The sequence below is a fragment of the Odocoileus virginianus genome, chromosome 10 (assembly GCF_023699985.2).
Source record: "Odocoileus virginianus isolate 20LAN1187 ecotype Illinois chromosome 10, Ovbor_1.2, whole genome shotgun sequence".
Classification (NCBI taxonomy): Eukaryota; Metazoa; Chordata; class Mammalia; order Artiodactyla; family Cervidae; genus Odocoileus; species Odocoileus virginianus.
Window position 1 is genome coordinate 53,728,975 of NC_069683.1, and position 23,247 is coordinate 53,752,221.

The following is a 23,247-nucleotide window of genomic DNA, read 5'->3' on the forward strand; positions in this document are numbered from 1 at the left end:
CAAGTTCTAGAAAAACTTCCAGAAGCAATAAAGTGATCAAAGATCCCCGCCTGTACAGTGACTCCAACTTACTACCTGTTCTCCAGTTTTTACCTTTGATGTCTAGGCACAAAGAGGCCGAGTGGCTGGAGTGGCTTCCAAGGAGGCAGTGGCGACAGCCCGGTTTAGGGGTCCAGGCGCAGCCAAGGTCAGCCCCGAACAGACTCTGCCACTGCTCTCGGGACCAGTGTTGTCAAAAGACCCTACGTATTGTCCCAAAGGAGAACAAACGTGAAAAACTAGTGGGAGTGAGATTTCCCTTAAGCCAACTGAAGTGTGACTCCTCCTACGGGCTTTTAATGTAATTGTGGCTAGAAAATTCTGACCCCAACACAGAACCCAGCATTAACCTGGGGCTCGACAGCACCTGGGAGAACCCTGCCGGGGAAAGCATTCACTTCCTCACGTCCACACGCGTGAACTGCCGGCACCGGAGCAGGGCCTTCTCTCGACCACGACACACTTGGACCCCTGGCCGGCCAGAGCGAAGGCGGCTGCTTTTTACCTTCCTTTTGTATCTGGTTGGCCAGCCAGTCACGCTTCAGCTGTGAACACACCCTTCTTCCCACCTCTAGCAGTTAGGCAGAATTCATTTCTCTAAGAACCACCCTTTCAGGCGGAGAGGAAACAGCCAGTGCCGCCGCGAGAGGGCGACACTCCCGCAAGGCGGCCCCCTTCCCTCCCCGTCAGGCCCCTCAGAGACTCCCGCCAGCCCCACCAGACTGGCTCAGGTCACAGCCCCAACACTCAGGGAGAAAGGGACGCTGACGGTCTCTGTCCTCGGAGGCCAAGTCTGATGCAGGGAGGGAGGAGTCCTTCCGCTCCGTCTCCTCGTCCTCCTTGACGGGCCCCTCATGTGGAGACTGGAGGATGGCTGCTGTGGAGAACCTCCTTCTGCCGCCTCTGTTCCCAAGGCGTCAGCGAAGGTGGGGGGCGTCCGCGCCGCTGTTTCGGGGGGGACCCTCCACCCCCTGCCTGCTGTGCTAACGCGCTCTGTTTGCCTTACAGGGACCAGCATATCAACTGCACGTAAACACTAGAGACACACTTCCCCAGTTGGAAATTGGAGAACTAGTGCTTTTTTCCCAAAGCATAGACTAATATCCCGGATTTAAAAAAGAAAGCATAAACGAAAAATAAAGAAAGTACCACACATATTGCACTTTTTGCTGAATGAAGTTTTTACCTCACGTTCGTCTCACCAAAGTGTCTTCAGAGGAGCCCAGTTTACAAGAGGGTGATGCTAAAGGTTATCATACAGTAGTGTACACACACTGGTGCGAGACAGACCGCAAAGGCGTCGTTTCAGAGTACCTCTCTTATAAAAAGAGTAGTACTAAGCCTTCTTAGTGTTACTTTAGTATCTGTGAAGAGAAAACCGCTTGGAGGCTCACACAGGTCACTAGTAAGGGGACAGAGCAAAGGAGATGGTCAGATGGGGCTGGGCAAATGCCTGACTGAACAACAGAACCAGTCTCCTCTCACCAGCTTACATTTCAGAGAATACAGATCGTTATGGAATTTATTGATTTCTGCTTGAAATAAATGAGAAAAGCAAACAGGAGCTTACAACACAGTCCAGCAGGACGGGTCATGCTCCTCGCCCGCGGTCTGCAGTCTGAACAGACCGGGCACTGCTGGGTGCTCCCGAGGGCCCACCCCTGGGGCCGTGACACTCCCACAGCCGCTGCTGCCCCGGTCGTCAGCCCAGTGGTCCTGCTGGAGCCCCAGCTTTCCTGGGCTCAGCGGCTCATGGCCTGGTCTGTAACTGCCATCCTGGGGGCTCTGAAATGAGCAGCCCCCGTCTTCAATCTGGAAGGCATTTTAATTTCATAAATATTATAGCGCTTCTGTAGAACATTTTGGGAAAACACCCTTCAGTCTAAACAAATCAAGCTTGTTTTACAACTGGCTTATTTTGCAAAAACTTAGAACAGATTAGAGATCTTAATGAAAGGATCTCTTAAAACGATGTTGCCTATTTCACAAAATCATCCATCTTAAGCATGAGGAGGAATAAACAATTCGTAGAAGGAACGTACTTCTTCCTTCTTGGGTTTCTGCTGCGTCTTATCCAAAAACAAAAACAAGTCCTCCACACAGCCCTCCCGTGCTCACACCAAGTCCAGCCCCGAGCAGAGTGCCTGCGGAGTGTCCCAGCGCCCAGAGGAGCCGGCACGGAACCCGCAGACCCTGCACGCTCCTCCTCACCTGCCTGGACACACACTACAGAGGAAAGGCACCTTAAGGGTGTTTTCTAGATGCAGCATCAGTGTAGTATCTCTCTTCTCTGTGCTTTAAGGGAGATGCTTTGTGCTTACGCGTTCATCTGCTCACAGGACAAGCCATTCTAAGGGACAGAGACGAGAGTCTTTGTAAATAATACTGAATTTGTATCACTTGGATCTTACTGTCCCAATGACAGATTACTCATTATTTCTAGGTTACACAGTCAACTAGCTGTGGCATCTTTTTTCACCTACTCTGAAGACTGAATTGTAAGGGTTCAGTTGTATGAGTAATATATCATGTTTGGCAGATGAATCTACTCAAATGGTTAACACATCTGTGGTCTTCTGAATATTGCTGTAATACTTGAACATTTCATTACACATCAAAACTCTAAGGAAATTAAGGATGTGATTCCCACATGGTGGAAAACAAATTCTGAAGTGACTTTGGATTTAGCGTTGACATAAATGGAAAACTGTTGGTTTCTACAGAAAAGAAATTGTTAAAGCGTGATCTGGGGGAGGGGAAAGGCACAGCACTACCACTTCACATGGGAGATAAAAGTTCATTTTTCCTTGTCCTTAAAATTTCTAAGCCCTATATGAAACTGTCCAAATATACAAAGCTCAATAAACAACTAGCAACATCTAGTGTAAAGTCAAAGTAGTTATTACATTTTTAAAAGAGACACGAGGTCCTCGACAGACCAACTGCCCCAAACCGGAAGCCTCCACAGAAGACCGTGCGGGAAGAGCCCGTCTTCCCCGGCCCGGGCCGCTGCTCTTGACCAATTCTTGACTTTCCTTCCCCTGGTCTCCACTGCCACATGTCTCTTGGTTCCACAGGTGACATCTTTGGGAGCTCTCGGGATACCCTGACACTCGAAGCCAGGCCCTCCTGAGGAGGTGTGTCACCCATGCTCAGATGGAGGTGACCGCCGGTCTCAGGAGTCAGTACCCGCTGTGACTCAGTGGACCCTGAAACAGAGCTCACGCTCCACCGTTTTGAGTGATCTTGGGGACACCGTGCATCAGCAGCTCAGAACTTAACGATTCAGCGACAAAGTACAACTTTATTTCCTGTGCATCAGTTTCAATATGTATTCTTGATTTGCCTTTGAAGAACATGCTGTTGCTTGGTTTCAGTGAAAAATATATTGCCTTTTTTTGCCTGCATATAATGGCACATATTCTTTTTCCTGCTTTCACTGAGGTTTCCCTTGATGAACTGATAAAGCTCTGTGTAAAACCTAGGTCTTTTTCTTATGAAACTTTTGTTGGTGCCTCCGCTGAGAGCTCCCTCCACTTGACCTAAGGGCATGAGCTGCAGCCGACAACCACGTTCCAGCACTTGCCACAGAAAACCACGGTGGGACAGAGCCAGCAGGAGGCGACACCGGGCTGGCCAGCCCTCCGATTCCAGTTGGGTGACTTGACTTCTTCCCCATCAGGGAGAGGGCGGAAAACGAGCTTTTAAATTTAAAAGGCTGGAATAAAAATAGAAAGACAACACTCTTTTCACCCAAACCGCCTCACTTCCTGTGAAGCTGAGGTTAATTTACGAGGACGTAGCCGCTGTGCTGTGGGTCCACGGCTTCCAGCATTTCACAATCAAAGAGTCCGGGGAACTCGGAGAGCGCCAGAGGGTCGTAGCCGGAGGGGGCCTCCTGCAGTCCTGAGCTCCTGGGACAGTCCGGCCCGTCCAAGCCACTCTGCGGGGTTCCATCCGCGGGGTACTGACCGGGAGCGGGGTGCTCGGGCTCCGGGGCGGACGCGCCCGGCAGCTCACAAGTCTGATAGAACTGTAAGGGGGCCGGGGCGCCCCGCGACTGCTGCTGCAGCGGCGGCGGCGGCAGGGGCGGCGGGGCCCCGCGGGCCCCCGGCGAGGCGGGCAGCGGCTGCAGCCGCATCTCGGGGTACGGGCTGAGGAAGGGGCTGAACGGCATGTGCTCGGAAGCTGGCTCCAGGACGGGGCTCAGGGGCTGGGTCAGGTTGAAAGGCGGCGGCGGCTGGGAGGGCGGCGGCGTCTCCTGGTGGGGAAGGGACTGTGGGTACGAGCTCTCTGCTATCTGCATCTGATTAAAATATGCCTGCAGCTGGGACTGTTTCTGGAGGAAGAGCCGCTTCTGCTGGAGTCTAAGTTGGCAATACCAAAAGAAAGAAGTTTAGGTCTTCTTCAGTGACGGCAATTCTAATGTAAATCCAGTATCAGTCATTAGCGTCCGTCCTCCCACTTCTCTCTTTCCCAAGGCAGGAAAAAAACAAAAAACAAAACAAAAAAAAAAACGGGGGTAGGAACCGGTCATATTTGGTTTCTTAAACCCAATCTTATTTTTTGTCCCTCAATTCTGGCTGATCCCTCAGTGCTCAAAGGAACACAGTGAATTCCTTTTCTCTAAGACCCTTGGGTTTTTCCTCCCTTTAAAGCAAGGGGCTCACTCCCTCTCATGGGGTTCTGAAGCGGGGGTGGGCCTCTGGAGGACCATGGATTAGGGGACATCTACCTTGCTCAGCTGGTAAAGAATCCGCCTGCAATCTGGGAGACCTGGGTTTGATCCCTGGGTTGGGAAGATCCCCTGGAGAAGGGAAAGGCTACCCACTCCAGTACTCTGGCCTGGAGAATTCCATGGGGTCGCAAAGAGTCCGAAGCGACTGAGCAACTTTTACTTTCACTTGGCCGAGATGCTTCTACTAGGGAGGCCAGACAGCACAGATTACTATAAGGGAGGCTGGAGGCCTTCTTTCCAGTAAAACCCTCTTAAACTGCATTAGCGCCCAGGTCCTGAATGCTTAGGTTTATTCACAGACCAAAGGGGAAACACCAGGAGAAAATGAAAACAAAGCAGGCTTCGGGCTGCTCTTCCCCGACAGGCCTAAATTCCATGGACAGTGGAACATCTGTGTTAGAATATGGAAACCTGTTGTCCTGGTACAGGGAAATTTTAGAGGGAAGGACAACGCACCCAGCTGGAGTCGGCCACAAAGAAAGTGACCTCTCTGGCTGCCACCGTTTCTCACCTATGTTCTTGCAGCTGCTGCTCCAGGCTCCGTGGCGGTTCTTTGCAATAAAGCTGACAGCTGTTCTGTGCTTTTGACAGAAGGCTGGGCTTCTAGAAGAGCAGAAAAATACAAGCATGACATGTTGTCATCTAGGACACAGTCATCAGCCTGTACTTCTGCCTGGAGGATGAACCCACGTGAGTCCTCCAGAAGCTGCAGGATGCAGGGACTGACGCTTGCTGAGACCCTGGGAGAGCATTGGGTCAGCAGGCCTGGGCTGTCTCAGTTCTAACCTGCTTTACTTTCCTGTCTCTAAAGTCCTCCAGGACCAGGAGGTTCATGGAGACTAAAAACAATGAGAAAGGTGGAGTTAAATCTCTAGCAAAGGCACCTACTGAATGAGCAAATGATTCATTCTTTATGGGATCTAATAGTTTCAAGCACCAACAGAGAACTTAGGGTACCTTTTTGCTAAGTACTAAGAGGCATAAGGGCTTCCCAGGTGGCACTAGCAGTAAAGAAACTGCCTGCCAATGCAGAAGAGAAGAGATCCAGGTTCGATCCCTGAGTCAGGAAGATCCCCTGGAGGAGGGCATGTCAACCCTCTCTAGCATTCTTGCCTGGAGAATTCCATGGACAGAGGAGTCTGGTGGTCCAGGGTCACAATGAGTTGTGACTGAAATGACTTAGCATGCACGCAAGAGGCGTAAAACAGAAGTAAAGAAGCCAGGGTTCCCTTCCCTGCTGCTCAGTGGCAGCACCCTTTCCAGGGGTCTGAGGACAAGCTTTTTTTCTGCTGCCAAGATAAGAGCATAAGGCTAAGTCTGAACATGTTTCTAGAAACTACAAACGCAGAGTCAGACCTGCTTGCCTATAAATGAATTAAGCAGCTACCCAAAATAAATACCAAGCAAAATAGGTTCCTGCTGTGCAGAGAGGCAGAGTGGGGATGATCAAGGTGAGCTGGAGCGACAAGGGGGAGGAGGATCCCACCTGGCGTCGGTGTTGCAGGTACTGGGCCTCCAGGCTGTGGCGCTGGGAGAGCTGCGGGTGTGCGCTGTCCCCGGGGAGCGCAGAAACGCTCTTCTGCTGCGGAGGCGCTTCCTCCTGGGGAGCGAGGGGGGGACACACTTTCAGTTTCCCACCTGGGAGAAAGTTTCAAATCTGAGTGGAAGCACCTTGGCAAACGTCCAAGGGGAACTCCAACTCTGTTAAGACTTAATCCTCAAGGCTTTTATGTATCTAGTAGGCTGAGGGTCAATCACTTTGCAGAAGAGGAATATGGACTTCCCCAGATGGCTCACAGTGGTAAAGAATCCACCTGCCGATGCAGGAAACGTAGGTTTAGTCCCTGGGTCGGGAAGATCCCCTGGAGGAGGAAGTGGCAACCCACTCCAGTATTCTTGCCTGGAGAAGCCCGTGGACAGAGGAGCCTGGCGGGCTACAGTCCATGGGGCTGCAAAGAGTCAGACACGACTAAGCAACTAAACAACAGGATGAATGCATGCTGTTTACCCACAGTAAACGATGACTGAGTCAGTACGGGAGCAAAGGCCCTGCCGTCACCAGCAGTTTATTCCTATCATGGCATCAAAAGCTCTAATGTTCCTGATGTACTGAACATGGGCTCACATAAAATGAATTACATAAACAACCATATTGTTTTTGAACTTTTAGCACAAATAACTCATGATATTTAATGAAGTGATATCACATCAAAAAGAAATGGCAACAAGCTTCTCATTTATGTTATTACTGGTAATCTCTGTGTCTGTGTATGTGTACACGTGCATGGTGGGAGGAGGGAGTTCCAGGGAGACTCTAAGAGGGAATCCATATAGAATCTGTGCGATGAACCGCACAGAGTATGAGTGTGTCTAGGTTTCCATGTGGTGTTGACCACCTGGGCCAGTGGATGGGCCTGCCCAGCCTGTCAGGCAGACACCAACAACACAGAAAGCTTTCAGGCTGTGGGCTTTCCAAAAGGACCTGTCTGCTCCAGGAGGAGGAAACCCTCTGAATGAAATGACACACCTTCAGGACAGACTCACGCCTAGTTCTCACACAGCCACGGGGGCAGGGCCCAGAGCACCCACCTGCGGGCAACTGCTGGCCAGGTCCTGGAGCTGAGCGGCGGGAGAGGCCAGGCTGGGGTCTGCTTCTGAGCCCATCTGCTCATAGAGCAGCTGCACTTTGTTCAACTCTAGGATTCCTTTGGTTCTAGCCAGATTCTGAAGATGTTGTCTAAATGCTACAATTCCTGAAAGAAAGAACAGTGGCCAAACGGTTTAAATAAAACACAAGGCCTTTCAAGTGAGCACAGGTATGAAACCAACATGGCAATGGACCCCAGGGAGTCCTACAACAGAAGCGCTGAGAGCCAGGGGAGAGCGCACCTTGGGTGAGGGAGGTGTCTGACGCCCGGCGGCCCTCTCTGAAGCTCACTGGAGACCTGTTGTGGGCCTCGCGCTTCTGGGCACTCAGGGCCTGCATGGCGGGGTTGGCAGGTCTCAGGCTCACGAAGGGGGATGTCACGCGGGGTGAGGGCGGGTTGGCTAACATCATGTCCTTGAGGGAAGGGTTGTCCTCAAGAAAGTGCAGGTCCCTCTGAACAGACCCCATATCATACTCAGAGTCCACACTGTCAAGGGAGGGGTTGTCACTCATGGAGAAAATTTTCCCTTGAAGAGAAAAAACAAAAACAAAACACCAATATGACCACCAATAAACAGCATCTTCTTGGAACATGGAATACAAAGCATGGCCAGTGTGAGTTTCCACAGTTACCATGTCTTCAACCTCCAACCAGAACATTTTTTCAAAACTTTTTTACATGTCAACTGAATCAGCTTTGAATATTGTGGGGGAAAACACTTCCAGAATTTGGGACGGTATGATTTTTGCCACTCCAGAAGAGCCAGAGTCCTTATGAGTTATGTAGCTCTTGGATGAGTCCCGGGAGCTGGGTGTAGGGGGTGGGGGACAACTCACAGACATTCCAGTCTAATCTCTGTGAGTTGCTGAGCAGACCTAATCTCAACTCCTGCTGAATGCTGTCCACAAAGGAACAGGACACAAACAACATTCCAGGAACTGGCTGGTATCACTACTATCTCCTGGAGCAGACGACACAAGATGCTGCAGAGACTCAACCCGGTGCTTACTAGAAATCATACCTGAACCAGGCACCACGACCAGCTGATTGGTCACTTCCGATAGCGTGTGCCGCCTCTGCCCGCCACGTGTGGACTGGAAGGCGTCGAAGGCCTGACTGGGGTCTTCCTCGGCCTCGCCTTCGGTCTCCAGCCCTTCGTCAATGGAGGTCTCCATCATGTTGCTTGGCAGGGACTGGCACCCCTTCCTTGCCAGGACGGGAGGCACAGGGTCCAGGAGACAGCCGTTGACCTAAACGTCAGTGGCAGAGGGACGCGAGAGGAACCATCAGTGGCTGCGACATTTGAAAAATCCACAAAGGTAAAAATGTCAAGAGACCTGCAGCCAATCAGAAATTAAGTAAAATATTAAAAATGTCCATATTTGTTACCAACGACAACTGTGGAGACTAGAAGTTACAGCAAGTCAACTGCAGCGCTAAGAGACACAAGCCCATTATGTCCCAAACTGGCGCTGCCGCCCAGGCTTCTCTGAGTCATCATTATTACAATAAACAATTTTTTTAGTGGTTTCCAGATGAATAGGGCATATTAGCTTGAAGCCTACCAGTTATTATTATTTTTAAGAAGGGAAATGAAGAGGGGGAAGATGAAATTAAAAAACATCCTACTACATGGCTCATAGCTAAGAAAAGAGGAGTCATCAGCATTTTTCTAATTTTCAACCACAAAACATACACGGAGGCTCCAGATACTTATATTCAGAATCTAAGTGCCTGCACATTTGATTTAGTCTTCAACTGGGTCTATGGACCCCAGGAATGGAAAAAAGAATTCTTTAAAGATGTACATACCACAAAAAAGAATGGAAAAAAAAAATCCAAATGGCAAACGGCCAAAGCCTTCCATTATAGAATAACAAATGACTCAGAGGCCCGGAATTCCAGCAGAGGTTAACGAGCACCAAGGCTCTGAATTCTCCTTCCTCCAGCAATATACCCAGTGTCCACGCTTCCTACCCCAAGGGGAAGAGCTCGGCACAGCTCGTGAATGAGAATTCTGCCTGCCGCTGCAGTTGCCAAGCAAACCACCTCGAGGCGGGCAGGAGCGGCACAAAGGGGCACCAAGGGGAGTTGTGGTTTCAGCTCTTCTGGCTGTAAAAGCCCCAGTGAGGAGGCAATTATTTACCTCATTACCTTAACCATCCCCCTGTGGACACCCATCCAGTTTTCTCCTATGAATAGCTGCTCAGGAGCAGCCAGGCGAGAGGCTGTGTTCCCAGCAGCACTTTCACCTGGAACACCCGCGAGAGCTATTGTTTCCTCTGGAAGCAGGAGCAGCTCACGCACGTGAGAGGGGACTGGAAGCGGCCGTGCCAGACGCAGGCAACCTTCCTCTCATGGCGACCGCTCCGGAGGCGCTGCGAGGCCCTTTATTTGCAGAGGGAGACTTGGGCGGCTCAGATGGCTGTTTGCTTGGGGGAGGGGACAGTTATCCCATAAAAACTGTCCTGGGGCTGGAGCCATTACTAGGATAAGGCGGCTAATGCACTAGAAGGTTTTAAAGTGACAAGTGGTCGTTCAAAATGAAGGATGACAGATGCTCTTTTCCTAGACCGAGACGGATCATGGCACTAGGAAACAACAGCTCTGAATGCTGGCCAGCAGCAATCAGGCCCCCCTTCACCCTTCCCCAGATGAGTGTTTCCTTTTGAGGACAGTACTTCAAAACACAGTGTGAGTGAAAGGTACATTTCCCAATAAAGTGCTTTCGCATTTCCTTAAACTTGATCAATCACTTCACTTCTGATAAGAGACCTCACATGCAGTAGGTAGCATACACGTAGGAGTCAGACCCTCAGAAACTCCACCACTAATAACACCCCTGAGCTTACCACAAACACAGGATTCTAGTACAGGAGATTGGTAGACTGTTATAGACTTAATGTTTGCATCTCCCCTTAAATTCATACACTGAAGCCCTAACCCCAGTGTGACTGTATCTGGAGACAGAGTCTCTAGAGAAATGTAATTAAATCAGGTCTTAAGGGTGGGGCCCTGATCTGGTAGGATTAGTGTCCTTACACAAAAAGACCCTAGAAAACTCTTTCTATATATATGTGAGAACATAGCGGAAAGGCCATGGAAGGACATGAGAAGGCAGCCCTCTACCAGCCAGGAAGAGCCCTTACCAGAAGTCATACTGGCCACAACCTTGATCCTGGACTTCCAGCCTCCAAGAACTATTACGAAAATAAATTCCTGTTGTTTAAGCCACCCAGTTTGTGGCATTTTGCATGGCAGCCTGTGCTAACACAGCAGACTAATGCACAGTACTAGCCAGTGAGTCTGGAGGCTGGAACATGCCTTATTTAATTCATATCTTAAGTACCTGGCAAGTTTAGCATATGTTGAAGAGGATAAAACCTCAGCTCTTATTAAGCAAGTTGCTTAACATCTATAAAGCTCATTTTTTCCCACTTGTAAAATGAGAGTAAAGTTTTCCAGAAGGGATAACTAAAACACTGTATATATTATCATCATTTCTTGACTGAAGATAATACTTTATAATCATAAAATTGTTTAAAGCATGAGAATAAAGCAACATTTTCTTTTAAAGCATTTTTACCATCTTGAGGCAAATTAAAATAAATAACCAGGTAAGGAAGGAAAGAACTGGATAACCCCAATTCTGGAAATTTATCCTCAGGAAATAATCAAAGGTATAGTCAAAAATTTAGACACAGGGATATTCATATCCCTGAAGCATATATAAGGCAGCAAAAAAAAAAAAAATTTAAAGTACTTGGTGTCTAAAAATAGGTGAGTAGTTAAATAAGGGTACATCTAATATAAAGCAGTTGTTAAATATAACCCATGCTTTCAAAGATGATTTCATGGTATGGAAAAAAAAATGCTCATGATATTATGTAAAAGCAGGTTTGAAATTATATTTAATAGAATAAGATTTTGTTTTAACAAGACTACCTACATGCTGAGTCACCCTATACTCATCCACCCACCTATCCATCTATCTATCCATCTATAACATACTCTAAGGAAACATGTCAAAAATGGGCTTACCTTTGTTTTGGGTAGGGGGATTATGAGTAAGTTAATTTTTTCCTTTATCCCTCTCTGAATTTTCTGTGTGTGATTCTGATTGATGTATTTTCATTATAAATTTAAAAATTCAAATTCAGAGGAATTTCTCCCCTTGACTAAGTCTTGGAGGGGTTAAGCTATGAAAGGTTTTTGACGATCCTTTTAAGACTCTGTCTTATGTGTGCTACCTTTATAATTAAAATATTAAAAATGTCAATAGATGTGGAACAGCTCTACTACAGTTTCATAGTTTCCTTCCACTCTCCAGATATGAAGACGGTAACTTGGAAAATCCTTTTATTATAACCTCTAATAAAATGTTAAAAGTATCTGTGCATGTGTGGGTGTAAAGTCCATTATCCCCCAAAAACTCTCAAGAGAGAGAGACTAACCCTGCAGGCTTGCTCTGCCCCCGTATGGGCCTCTGTGCTTCCTGGAGGTCGTGGTGACTGCTCAGAGTTGGATGACTATCTCAGAAAGGTGCTATCTTTTGCAGCAATCCCAAAGCCATGTTTCAACACAGACTCCCTGAAGGATTTTACTGACACTTTTAAGTTGAAGTCGAAAACTTCCGGGAGGGAAAGAGAGGTGAAACCTCTGAGAGGCACAGTACCTGCCACCGATTTCGAGCAGAAATCATGCAGCAACAGAGCAGTTGCTTGGCACCTTCGAGACGACAGACGGGCGCTAGGGTAAGGGCATACGAAGACAGACCAGCAACAAAGGGCCAGTGTCTCTGTCGGAAGGCTTTGCGTGTGCGCTTGTTTGTGGGCCCCAGAGGGAGAGGTGCTGGGGAGGGGAGAGGCACAGAGAGCGCCGCTGACATAAATGAAACGGCCTGCGAATACGACAGCACACGGCTACGGCCTGGCCGGGCGCCAGGGTGGCCTGTCAGTGTGGGTGGCCAGTTCCAGCGTGGCATTGCTCTTCCTACAAATGCAAATATGCCATCTAGCTTCTGTCTATATCTTTCACAAAATCATTCATTTCCTGTCTGTTTCCTGGTTACGGTAACAATCACAAGCTTTAAAAATAGCCTGCCCTATATAATACGGCAGACAGTGCCCAATCTGTGTTTTGGGCCTGATGCCCTTACAGCCAAGCTTTCAGCACACTGCATTTTAATTTTTTTTCAAGGGAATTAGATTTTAAAAATAAATGAATGATGTTGTCCTAATTTATGTCTAAATTTCCGGGTGGGAATTTAACAGCGGTTGATGAGGATCTGAACATGCTAGGCAACCGCAGGCAGAGGAAACAGACTGTCCACAGGAAGTGGCCTTGTCCTCAGGGACACGGACGCTAACTCCTCGTGGTCGGGAACTCAGCTTAACACCTGCTTATGGCAGCCTAGCTTCAGGCTGCCTTAATTACCCTCTAGCTGAACATTACTTAACTTCCGAATCAGCTCTACCTCTGTTTCTGAAAATGACATTCACCTTCTTGATCCTCAAGGCTCATAATGCTGTCCTTGGTTTGGACTTCTAACAGTCCATCGATGTCACCTGTGCAATCTCGTTCCTATCGTCGCCTCTTGTTCAGTCTCACGGGCACCACGTGGCTCAGTCTCTCATCAGTCTCCCCTGACACATGCTCTAACCTCCTGCTGTCCTTGCCACCAGAACCTCTCCCGTTCAAGGCAGGCTATGGACATTTCCAAGATTATTTCTGAAGTACAACATGGATCATGGTGCTTCCTCATCAAAAAATCTTCAGTTGTTTCCTACCATCCTGGAGAAGTCCATGTGAGAAAAACTCTCCTGATAACACTGAAACATGTTCCCATGCTGAGAGCCTCAGACTAGAGGCAGTCTATCTCCTTAGTTTCGCCATTTAAGGCAAGGCTATTTGTCTTTATTTTGTACAACACCCCTTCACAGGCCCATTCCCTCAGCCATGCTGAGCTCAGGCTCTGACCTGCAGGGACGGGGCTTTCCTGACATCTCCCCTCCACTGAGAGAGCCATCACACCCTTGTTTCCATCCATCCTGATTTCGTCTCTTAATTCCCACCTTTGACAGTTAAACCAAAGACATTACTGATCAAACTGGAATTGTCTTCTAGTCTTGCAGCATTTTAATTTTTGTCTCTTTAAGGGACCAATTATGTATCAATTTATTCAGTTCTCGGCATCACTGCCGTTAGTTATGCATCATGTCTCTTCTGCTAGACTACAGACTTTGAGGCAGAATTAATGTCTGAGTCATCTTTTTATTACCTATGAGGCTAAAAAGACAGGAAACCAATATTTATTGAGTATCTACAATTTGCCTAGAACCTCATACACATTCTCTAAATTAATCCTCACAACCGTCTCATAAAGTTGGTATCCTCGTTTTACAAGAGAGAATATAAGTACAAAGAAATCAGTCACTTTATAATCTATAGATTCAATGCAATCCCTATCAAACTACCAACAGTATTTTTCACAGAACTAGAACAAATAATTTCACAATTTGTATGGAAATACAAAAAACCTCGAATAGCCAAAGTAATCCTGAGAAAGAAGAATGGAACTGGAGGAATCAATCTGCCTGACTTCAGACTCTACTACAAAGCCACAGTCATCAAGACAGTATGGTACTGGCACAAAGACAGAAATATAGATCAATGGAACAGAATAGAAAGCCCAGAGATAAGTCCACGAACCTATGGTCACCTTATCTTCGACAAAGGAGGCAAGGATATACAATGGAAAAAAGATAACCTCTTTAACAAGTGGTGCTGGGAAAACTGGTCAACCACCTGTAAAAGAATGAAACTAGAACACTTTCTAACACCATACACAAAAATAAACTCAAAATGGATTAAAGATCTAAATGTAAGACCAGAAACTATCAAACTCCTAGAGGAGAACATAGGCAAAACACTCTCCGACATAAATCACAGCAGGATCCTCTATGACCCACATCCCAGAATTTCAGAAATAAAAGCAAAAATAAACAAATGGGACCTAATGAAACTTAAAAGCTTTTGCACAACAAAGGAAACTATAAGCAAGGTGAAAAGACAGCCCTCAGATTGGGAGAAAATAATAGCAAACGAAGCAACAGACAAAGGATTAATCTCAAAAATATACAAGCAACTCCTCCAGCTCAACTCCAGAAAAATAAATGACCCAATCAAAAAATGGGCCAAAGAACTCAACAGACATTTCTCCAAAGAAGACATACAGATGGCTAACAAACACATGAAAAGATGCTCAACATCACTCATTATCAGAGAAATGCAAATCAAAACCACAATGAGGTACCATTATACGCCAGTCAGGATGGCTGCTATTCAAAAGTCTACAAGCAATAAATGCTGGAGAGGGTGTGGAGAAAAGGGAACCCTCTTACACTGTTGGTGGGAATGCAAATTAGTACAGCCACTATGGAAAACAGTGTGGAGATTTCTTAAAAAGCTGGAAATAGAACTGCCATATGACCCAGCAATCCCACTTCTGGGCATACACACCGAGGAAACCAGATCTGAAAGAGACACATGCACCCCAATGTTCATCGCAGCACTGTTTATAATAGCCAGGACATGGAAGCAACCCAGATGCCCATCAGCAGACGAATGGATGAGGAAGCTGTGGTACATATACACCATGGAATATTACTCAGCCATTAAAAAGAATACATTTGAATCAGTTCTAATGAGATGGATGAAACTGGAGCCCATTATACAGAGCGAAGTAAGCCAGAAAGATAAAGACCATTACAGTATACTAACACATATATATGGACTTTAGAAAGATGGTAACGATAACCCTATATGCAAAACAGAAAAAGAGACTCAGATGTATGGAACAGACTTGTGGACTCTGGGAGAAGGCGAGGGTGGGATGTTTCAGGAGAACAGCATTGAAACATGTATATTATCTAGGGTGAAACGAATAACCAGCTCAGGTTGGGTACATGAGACAAGTGCTCGGGCCTGGTGCACTGGGAAGACCCAGAGGGATCGGGTGGAGAGGGAGGTGGGAGGGGGGACTGGGATGGGGAGTACATGTAAATCCATGGCTAATTCATATCAATGTATAACAAAAACTACTGTAATGATGTAAAGTAATTAGCCTCCAACTAATAAAAATTAAAAAAAAAAAGAAAAAAAAAAAAAAAAAGAAATCAGTCACTTTGTCCAAGTTCACACAGTTAGAGAAGAAATGAGTCTATTTTAAACATACTCTAAGACCTGCCCATTAATGTGATCTTCAGTATATCACTTGATGCTAAGTATATAAAACAAATAAGAAGTGAAATAAATATCAGTGGGCTTCCCAGCTGGCTCAGTGGTAAAGGATCTGCCTACCAAGCCTGAGACCAGGGTTTGATCCCTGGGTCGGGAAGATCCCCTGGAGAAGGAAATGGCATCCCACTCCACTATTCTTGCCTGGGAAATTCCATGGACGGAGAAGCCTGGCGGGCTACAGCCCAAGGGGTCACAAAGGAGTCAGGACATGACTTAGCAACTAAACAACAACAAACGTCCATTAAACGAGAGAAGCTATCATCTTCCACATACTAAAGGCCAACTTCATACAGCACACCAGAATAAACTCCTCTCCTTTAGGTATGCTCAAACTGGACACAAAGAGATATTCAGTTGAACAAAAAAGGCTCATGATTTTGTAGCTGCAGCACACGCAGAGGAGGGGCCAAAATAACAGGCAAAGCCCAGGTCAGCACAATAGTCACGTTTTTGTTTCCAGAATTACAGCTGGCTTAAAAAAATCCAAAACCTATGAGGGATCTAGAACTTGTGAGAAGAAACTGGTTAAGGAAACAGAAGGAAGGAAGATTCTGAGAAGTACACGTGAGATCTGACGAGTTACATAATCGCGGGGAGGAGAAGATGGAGAGGGAGCCGAGGTCATCTGTGGACACGTTTCTCGGGTCTTCTGCACAAAAACAACACTCCTGAGTGCCTTGAGGAAATGACAAAGTTCAGCTAAGCCTAAGTACAACGTCTGCGGACCACGCTGCCGGTTCCAGCCAACCTGCATGCTCGGAGTCTCTCAAACACATCCGTACCTTTGGAGTGTCGACACACTCTTCCTCCATGAACGCTGCCTCTGCCTGACAGCCAGATGCGGGAAACGCGAAGGCGTCCACGGTGGATGCCTGTGGGAGGAGGGCAGATCGCATCGCTCGCACGCTGGGTGAATGCACGGTCACTGGGAGCCCCACAGTCTGTGCCTGTAAATACGGCAAGAATGGAAAGTTTGGGAACATTAATCCTCTCTCTATATACATAAATGTACAAATCCCTTGAAATAAGATGATTCTTCCTGGTGCAATGAAAGGATAAACAGTGATTTGCTGGGAACTCCAGAAAAGGCGTGATGAAGTATGTACAGGTGTAGGTATCAATCTGAAGCAGTCTCTGCCATCATTCTGAGACAGGTTGTACAAAAATTCGTTCCTGTTCCACGGCGAGGTGCGTGACTTTCAGAGACGACAAGAAAGCTAGTCTTTTAAAGGAAGGTAAGAATGTTCTTTTTTTCCAATTCAACAAACATGTATCATCTGTATCCTTAAATATATTACTCTGAAAAGATAAAAGGAGGATAGAACAGTCCCAATCTCAAGAAGCAGGAGCTCAAAATGGAACCAGAGATAGACACACACACAACTAACCGTAACACAAGGTATACTGCAATAAGGGCCATCTACCTGCATCTTTTTTTTTTTTGGCAGGGTGTGTACATATCACGATGGTACATATTTCTTGGCAAGGCCGTGTGTGGAGAGGAAGAAGAGAGAAGCAGCAGCTACTTGGCCGGGGCAGGAAGGTCCTTCTCTGAAGGAGACGTGTAGACTAAACACAGCCTGCTTGTCCAGCAGAAACAGAGATGCTTACTGCTGAGCAAGTATGTTCATGAAGTCAGCCTACTCTAGAAAGTCCATTCTCCATGTCTCCTCCATTAAACCCTCCAAGTAAACAAGTATTACAAACTCTTCCTTTGAAAAATCATTTAAAAGAGATTTTCCTTTATGACAATGGTACGGATTGATTGGGAAGATGACACTTCCGGGTAATCCTTTCCTCCCCATCTCTTTAAAACTGGCAGAATAATTTCTTAGATCTCTTTTGAACACAACAGACATTGTAAAACATCGGAGGGAACAATCATTATACCAGTTTCTAAAAGGCAGAGGAATGGCTTATATTTTTTCTGCCATTATCACTTCAAGAGATATAGGATGGTGAGTTTTAAATTCAAGCAGATGAAAAGGAACAGAATGGTATGATTCTAGCTTTTCCTTTCCCAAGACCTGGGTTTGATTCCTGACTCCATCACTTACTAATTGTGTGAACTTAATCAGTTACCTAAACTTTTAAAATCTTATTTTCTTCACCTTCTAAAAAGGGCATAATACTACACAGTGAAGTTAGGGTTGTAAAAGGTAACATGTAAAGTCCTTCACTCAGTAATGTTAATTCCTTTTTTCTCCTTCTTTCTGAAGTCTTAGAATGGTGACACAATTTAATATAGGAATTACATTGCAAAATGAATATAACCTTTTGTTTTCAGATACTATCTAATGGTTCTCAGTTAAAATTTCAGACTGATGGTTTTCAATAATGGGGGGTGTGTTAGAAATATACTTTATCCTTGACTATACCTTTGAATATAGAGTATGCTTTATACTCCAACATTAACATCATTAGATATACTGCATGAAATAAAGAATAAAATATAGCAATAGTAAAATGCTGGTATTATATGGATGCTAAAAAAAAAAGAAAGAAAATGCACTATAAACATTCTGAACATGATAAAGAAATAGCTTTTCTTATATCACTGCTCCTGAGATCACTTTTGAAACTAAACATTTTTTTTCCCCTTTCCATCACTACTCATTTAAATTAACTGTTTTAGCCACAATGGAAAAATTAAACTTCCTAATAAAGTATATTTGATATATTCTCCTTGCTCTTATCAGTCTTTTCAATCAAAGGATAAAGCTAAACTTTTGATTTCTTTTTTTTTTTTTTTAAACTTTTGATTTCTGTTTCCTAAATTTACTTGACTGCTCCTTCTTATTAGGGCAAAGCATTACGTATAGACACTGCACTGGAAATGAGACACCAACATGACAGCTAGGATATGGTGCTCTCACTTCCTGCCTCTTCTTAGCTGTGACTTTTTAAATGGCAGGATTGTGCTGGGCCAGATCAAGCATAACACATTTTTCTTGGCAACTTTCACATGCAACCTGGACTACAACAGCTTACCATGAACTTGGTGAGGACAGAGACATAATACATTTTATTGTGACAATCACTTCATAGGAAATACAATGACAGATTTAGAGGTCTGCTTTTTAGGATTCTTGCAGTCATGGAATTAAATAAACCTTTTTGGCACAAGTTACAGTATAAGTATCCATAGAGTATGCCCAACACTAAGAAGTGAAGTTAATAATATGTTATTATAATAAATAGATGGTTGATTAATATCCCAAGCAAGCAGATATTACCAGTTTCTTCGAGAGTGGCCATAAACACCATTGGCACATGAAAAGATGCTTGACATCACTAATTATTAGAAAAATGCAAATGAAAACTACAAGGAGATACCACCTCACACTGGTCAGAACTGGCTATCATTAAAAAGTCTTCCCTGTGGAGAAGGAAATGGCAACCCACTCCAGTATCCTCGCCTGGAGAAGCGCATGGACAGAGGAGCCTGGCGAGCTCCGTGGGATTACATGATGGAGCATGTGTGCACGAGGGTGGAGGGAGACGGGTCGGTAGCAATAAAGTGGTAGAACTGAAAAAAAAAAAAAAAAAAAAAAGTCCTCCCCCGTGGCTCAGAGAGTAAAGAATCTGCCTGCAATGCAGGAGACCAGGGATTGACCCCTTGGAGAACAAAATGGCAACCCACTCCAGTATTCTTGCTGGAAATCCCATGGACAGAGGGGCCTGGTGGGCTACAAATCCATAGGGTCTCAGAGTTGGACACGACTGAGCAACTAACACAAACAGAAAGTCTACAAATAAATGCTGGAGATAGTGCGAAGAAAAGGGAGTCATCATACACTGTTGGTGGGAGAGTAAACTGGTGCAGCCACTATGGAAAACAGTGTGGAAGCTCCTCAGAAAACTAAAAATAGAATTACCATATGATCCAGCAATCCTACTTCTGGGTGTATATCCAAAAAAAATCCCTATAATTTAAAAAGATACACACACTTCTATGTTCACTGCAGCACTACATACAATAGCCAAGACATGGAAACAATCTAAATGCCCATTGGCAGACAAATGGATAAAGAAGATGTGGTACATATATACGGTGGAACACTACTCAGCCATAATAAGAATGAAATAATTTCATGTGCAGCAATGTGGAAGCAACTGGAGATTATCATGACAAAGTGATGTAAGTTAGAAAGAGAAAGAAAATACCATGTTGACATCACTCATATGTGGAATCTAACATGGCACAAGTGAAGCTGTCTAGGAAATGGAAAGAGGCTCACAAGACGTAGAGAACAGACTTGTGGTTATTATGGGAAAGGGGTTTGCAGGAAGGGAGGACTGGGAGTTTGCAGACAGTAGATGCAAACTCTTACATTCAGAACGGATAAATAACAAGGGAACTAGGTTCAATATCCTGGGATAAACCACAATGGAAAGGAACATAAAAAATGCACACATGTGTGTAACTCAGTCACTTTTCTGTATAGCAGAAATTAACACTGTAAGTCAATTATACGTCAATAAAAATTTTTAAAAAGAGTGGTCATAAATAATGACCACGTCCACTAACTGCAATAACATTTTAGATCACGTATTTATTATCTTGAATCTCTTCTCCTGATTTTATGCTTTCCAGCACCATTAAAATAAAACGCTTTCTCCTACGGGAAAGATCTTCAGTGCTCCTGAAGGACAGCTGAAAACCAGCAGACAGAATTCACAATAAAAAGGCATATTTTTTAGCAGTCACTACAGTCGATCAGATGTTGTGTTTCCTGCATACTGCTAAGTCACTTCAGTCGTGTCCGACTCTGTGCGACCCCATCCCTGGGAGTCTCCAGGCAAGAACGCTGGAGTGGGTTGCCATTTCCTTCTCCAATGCATAAAAGTGAAAAGTGAAAGTGAAGTCGCTCAGTCATGTCTGACTCTTCGCGACCCCATGGACTGCAGCCCACCAGGCTCCTCCGTCCATGGGATTTTCCAGGCAAGAGTGCTGGAGTGGGGTGCCATTTCCTGCATATTATGTGGCAAATATAAGTACTCTCAATCCATCTAAGATGGGAATCTCACTGTTTTCTAAGTAGTATTCATAGACTATTTATCATTACACCATAAATTCCCAGGGGTTGCTTTCTGGGCACCTATGAAATCACGATGGCTGGCACTGTGTTTGGCACATGAGTGCTCTATCTGAACTGAACTGCTAGAATCAATTAACCAATTTCATCTCTCTAGGAAACTTGTAAAGTAAGGAGGTACTGCTGTTTTCATTCTATAGTTAAGGACACCAGAGCTCAGAGATGCTGGCTCGCTGACGTCACTCAGCTCGCTAGGGAGCCCAAGGTCTGCCTGACTGCACTGCTCATGTGACCTCTGCATGGGATCCTGTGACCTCCCCGGTTCCTATCGCTCCATCAAGTAATAAGCGATCTGCCACTTCTTTAAAAAGAGAGCAGAACATCAAAGAATTCAAGGGGATAGGCTCTACTAAAACTTTAAGCATATTTATATTCACAAAAACAGAGAAATCTATTTTTTAACAAGCTCAACATGAAACATGAGAAGGCAGTCTCATAGGAAAGGGAGAACTTCAACCCAGCGCCTGCTGCTTGGCACTCAGACGGGACTCAGGATGAGTCTGTGAACGAGTACTTCTACTATTCAGATACATTTCAATCACAGGAAACAGCTTTCTATGATAATTTAGGTCAATGTATACAATGAAAAGAACTCATGGGGTGCTCGGTAATAAAAAATAATTATTAAATAGAAGAAGCTATGCTAATACATCTGAACCTCAAGCCAAATGAAATACAATTTGAGATCTAAGGAACTTGCTTCAAATTTAGCTGTGAAAAGGAAATCATGTACAATAACAGACGCGTGTGCTTGGAACAATCGTTTATGTAACCCTCACTTGTGTAACATCTCAGAAGAACAGAGACCTGGGAGGGCAGCTGCTCAGTGTGGGGCTTTCCTGCTTCTTATTTTGCTGCTGTGGCATTTTCAAGAGGGAAGGGTCTCAAAAATACACAAGCAACTCCTCCAGCTCAATTCCAGAAAAATAAACTACCCAATCAAAAAGTGGGCCAAAGAACTAAACAGACATTTCTCCAAAGAAGACATACAGATGGCTAACAAACACATGAAAAGATGCTCAACATTACTCATTATCAGAGAAATGCAAATCAAAACCACAATGAGGTACCATTACACGCCAGTCAGGATGGCTGCTATCCAAAAGTCTACAAGCAATAAATGCTGGAGAGGGTGTGGAGAAAAGGGAACCCTCTTACACTGTTGGTGGGAATGCAAACTAGTACAGCCGCTATGGAGAACAGTGTTGAGATTCCTTAAAAAACTGAAAATAGAACTGCCATATGACCCAGCCATCCCACTGCTAGGCATACACACTGAGGAAACCAGATCTGAAAGAGACACGTGCACCCCAATGTTCATCGCAGCACTGTTTATAATAGCCAGGACATGGAAGCAACCTAGATGCCCATCAGCAGACAAATGGATAAGAAAGCTGTGGTATATACACACAATGGAATATTACTCATCCATTAAAAAGAATACATTTGAATCATTTCTAATGAGGTGGATGAAACTGGAAGCCTATTATACAGAGTGAAGTAAGCCAGAAAGAAAAACACCAATACAGTATACTAATGCATATATATGGAATTTAGAAAGATGGTAACGATAGCCCTGTATGAGAGACAGCAAAAGAGACACAGATGTATTGAACAGTCTTTTGGACTCTGTGGGAGAGGGCGAGGGCGGGATGACATGGGAGAATGGCATTGAAACATGTAAATTATCACATGTGAAATGAATCACCAGTCCAGGTTGGATGCATGATACAGGGTGCTCGGGGCTGGTGCACTGGGATGACCCTGAGGGATGGGATGGGGAGGGAGGTGGGAGTGGGGTTCAGGATGGGGAACACATGTACACCCATGGCGGATTCATGTCAATGTATGGCAAAACCAATACAATATTGCAAAGTAAAAATAAATAAATAAGTAAATAAATAAATTTAAAAAACTGGAAAAAAAAAAAGGGAAGGGTCATCTCCATTTTCCTACTGCTGCCCCAAATTTGGAATTCTCATTTTGCCCCCTCTATCTTGAAAGCAATACTGCTCCACTTTGAAGGATTACAAGTGCTCAGAGATACTTCAACCCAAATATCTGGAACTTTGGCGATACATTATTTTACTCACATTAGTCTCAATATTCACAATATGTGAGATATTAAAGTATGTATAACAAAGCATATCATTTGCCTATTAAAATCATGAAGATTTCAATTTCCTTGGGTTTCTTTTTCCCATACTCTGGAGAAGTCAATGCAAGATTCTATTATACTATAAATTTTGTAGGACTGCCAAACAAGAAATACAAAGTGAAACCTCTTTTGTTCTTACTCCCACTTTAAATACAATACTCACAGAAGTAGATGGAAATCCTAAAAGATCGTGTGAATGATCTATACAGGCCATCTCCCAGTTCTCCTTAGCACCAGCCTCCTTCTGGGGACCCAGGTCCATTC

General features: G+C 45.1%; 2 protein-coding genes across 6 annotated transcripts in view; one reads left to right on the forward strand and one right to left on the reverse strand.

The window, feature by feature from the left end:
• PPP2R1B (protein phosphatase 2 scaffold subunit Abeta) overlaps window positions 1–1,143 on the forward strand; it is a 36,141-nt gene extending 34,998 nt beyond the window's left edge. Inside the window, exon 16 of one of the 3 annotated variants that reach the window (XM_020882240.2) lies at window positions 1,048–1,143. In XM_020882240.2, the coding sequence (XP_020737899.1) occupies window positions 1,048–1,140 (93 nt within the window). In that variant the 3' untranslated portion in view covers window positions 1,141–1,143. Of the gene's footprint in view, window positions 1–86; window positions 345–1,047 lie in introns of those variants that run through there. The other 2 variants (XM_070473600.1, XM_070473599.1) reach the window with 2 other exon arrangements.
• A 53-nt stretch (window positions 1,144–1,196) lies between these two features.
• SIK2 (salt inducible kinase 2) overlaps window positions 1,197–23,247 on the reverse strand; it is a 129,872-nt gene continuing 107,821 nt past the window's right edge. The window contains exons 9-15 of one of the 3 annotated variants that reach the window (XM_020882237.2): window positions 16,509–16,673; window positions 8,447–8,675; window positions 7,667–7,951; window positions 7,367–7,530; window positions 6,264–6,377; window positions 5,289–5,380; window positions 1,197–4,406 (exon numbers count right to left, since the gene is read on the reverse strand). In XM_020882237.2, the coding sequence (XP_020737896.1) occupies window positions 3,824–4,406; window positions 5,289–5,380; window positions 6,264–6,377; window positions 7,367–7,530; window positions 7,667–7,951; window positions 8,447–8,675; window positions 16,509–16,673 (1,632 nt within the window). In that variant the 3' untranslated portion in view covers window positions 1,197–3,823. Of the gene's footprint in view, window positions 4,511–5,288; window positions 5,381–6,263; window positions 6,378–7,366; window positions 7,531–7,666; window positions 7,952–8,446; window positions 8,676–16,508; window positions 16,674–23,247 lie in introns of all 3 variants that reach the window. The other 2 variants (XM_070473598.1, XM_070473597.1) reach the window with 2 other exon arrangements.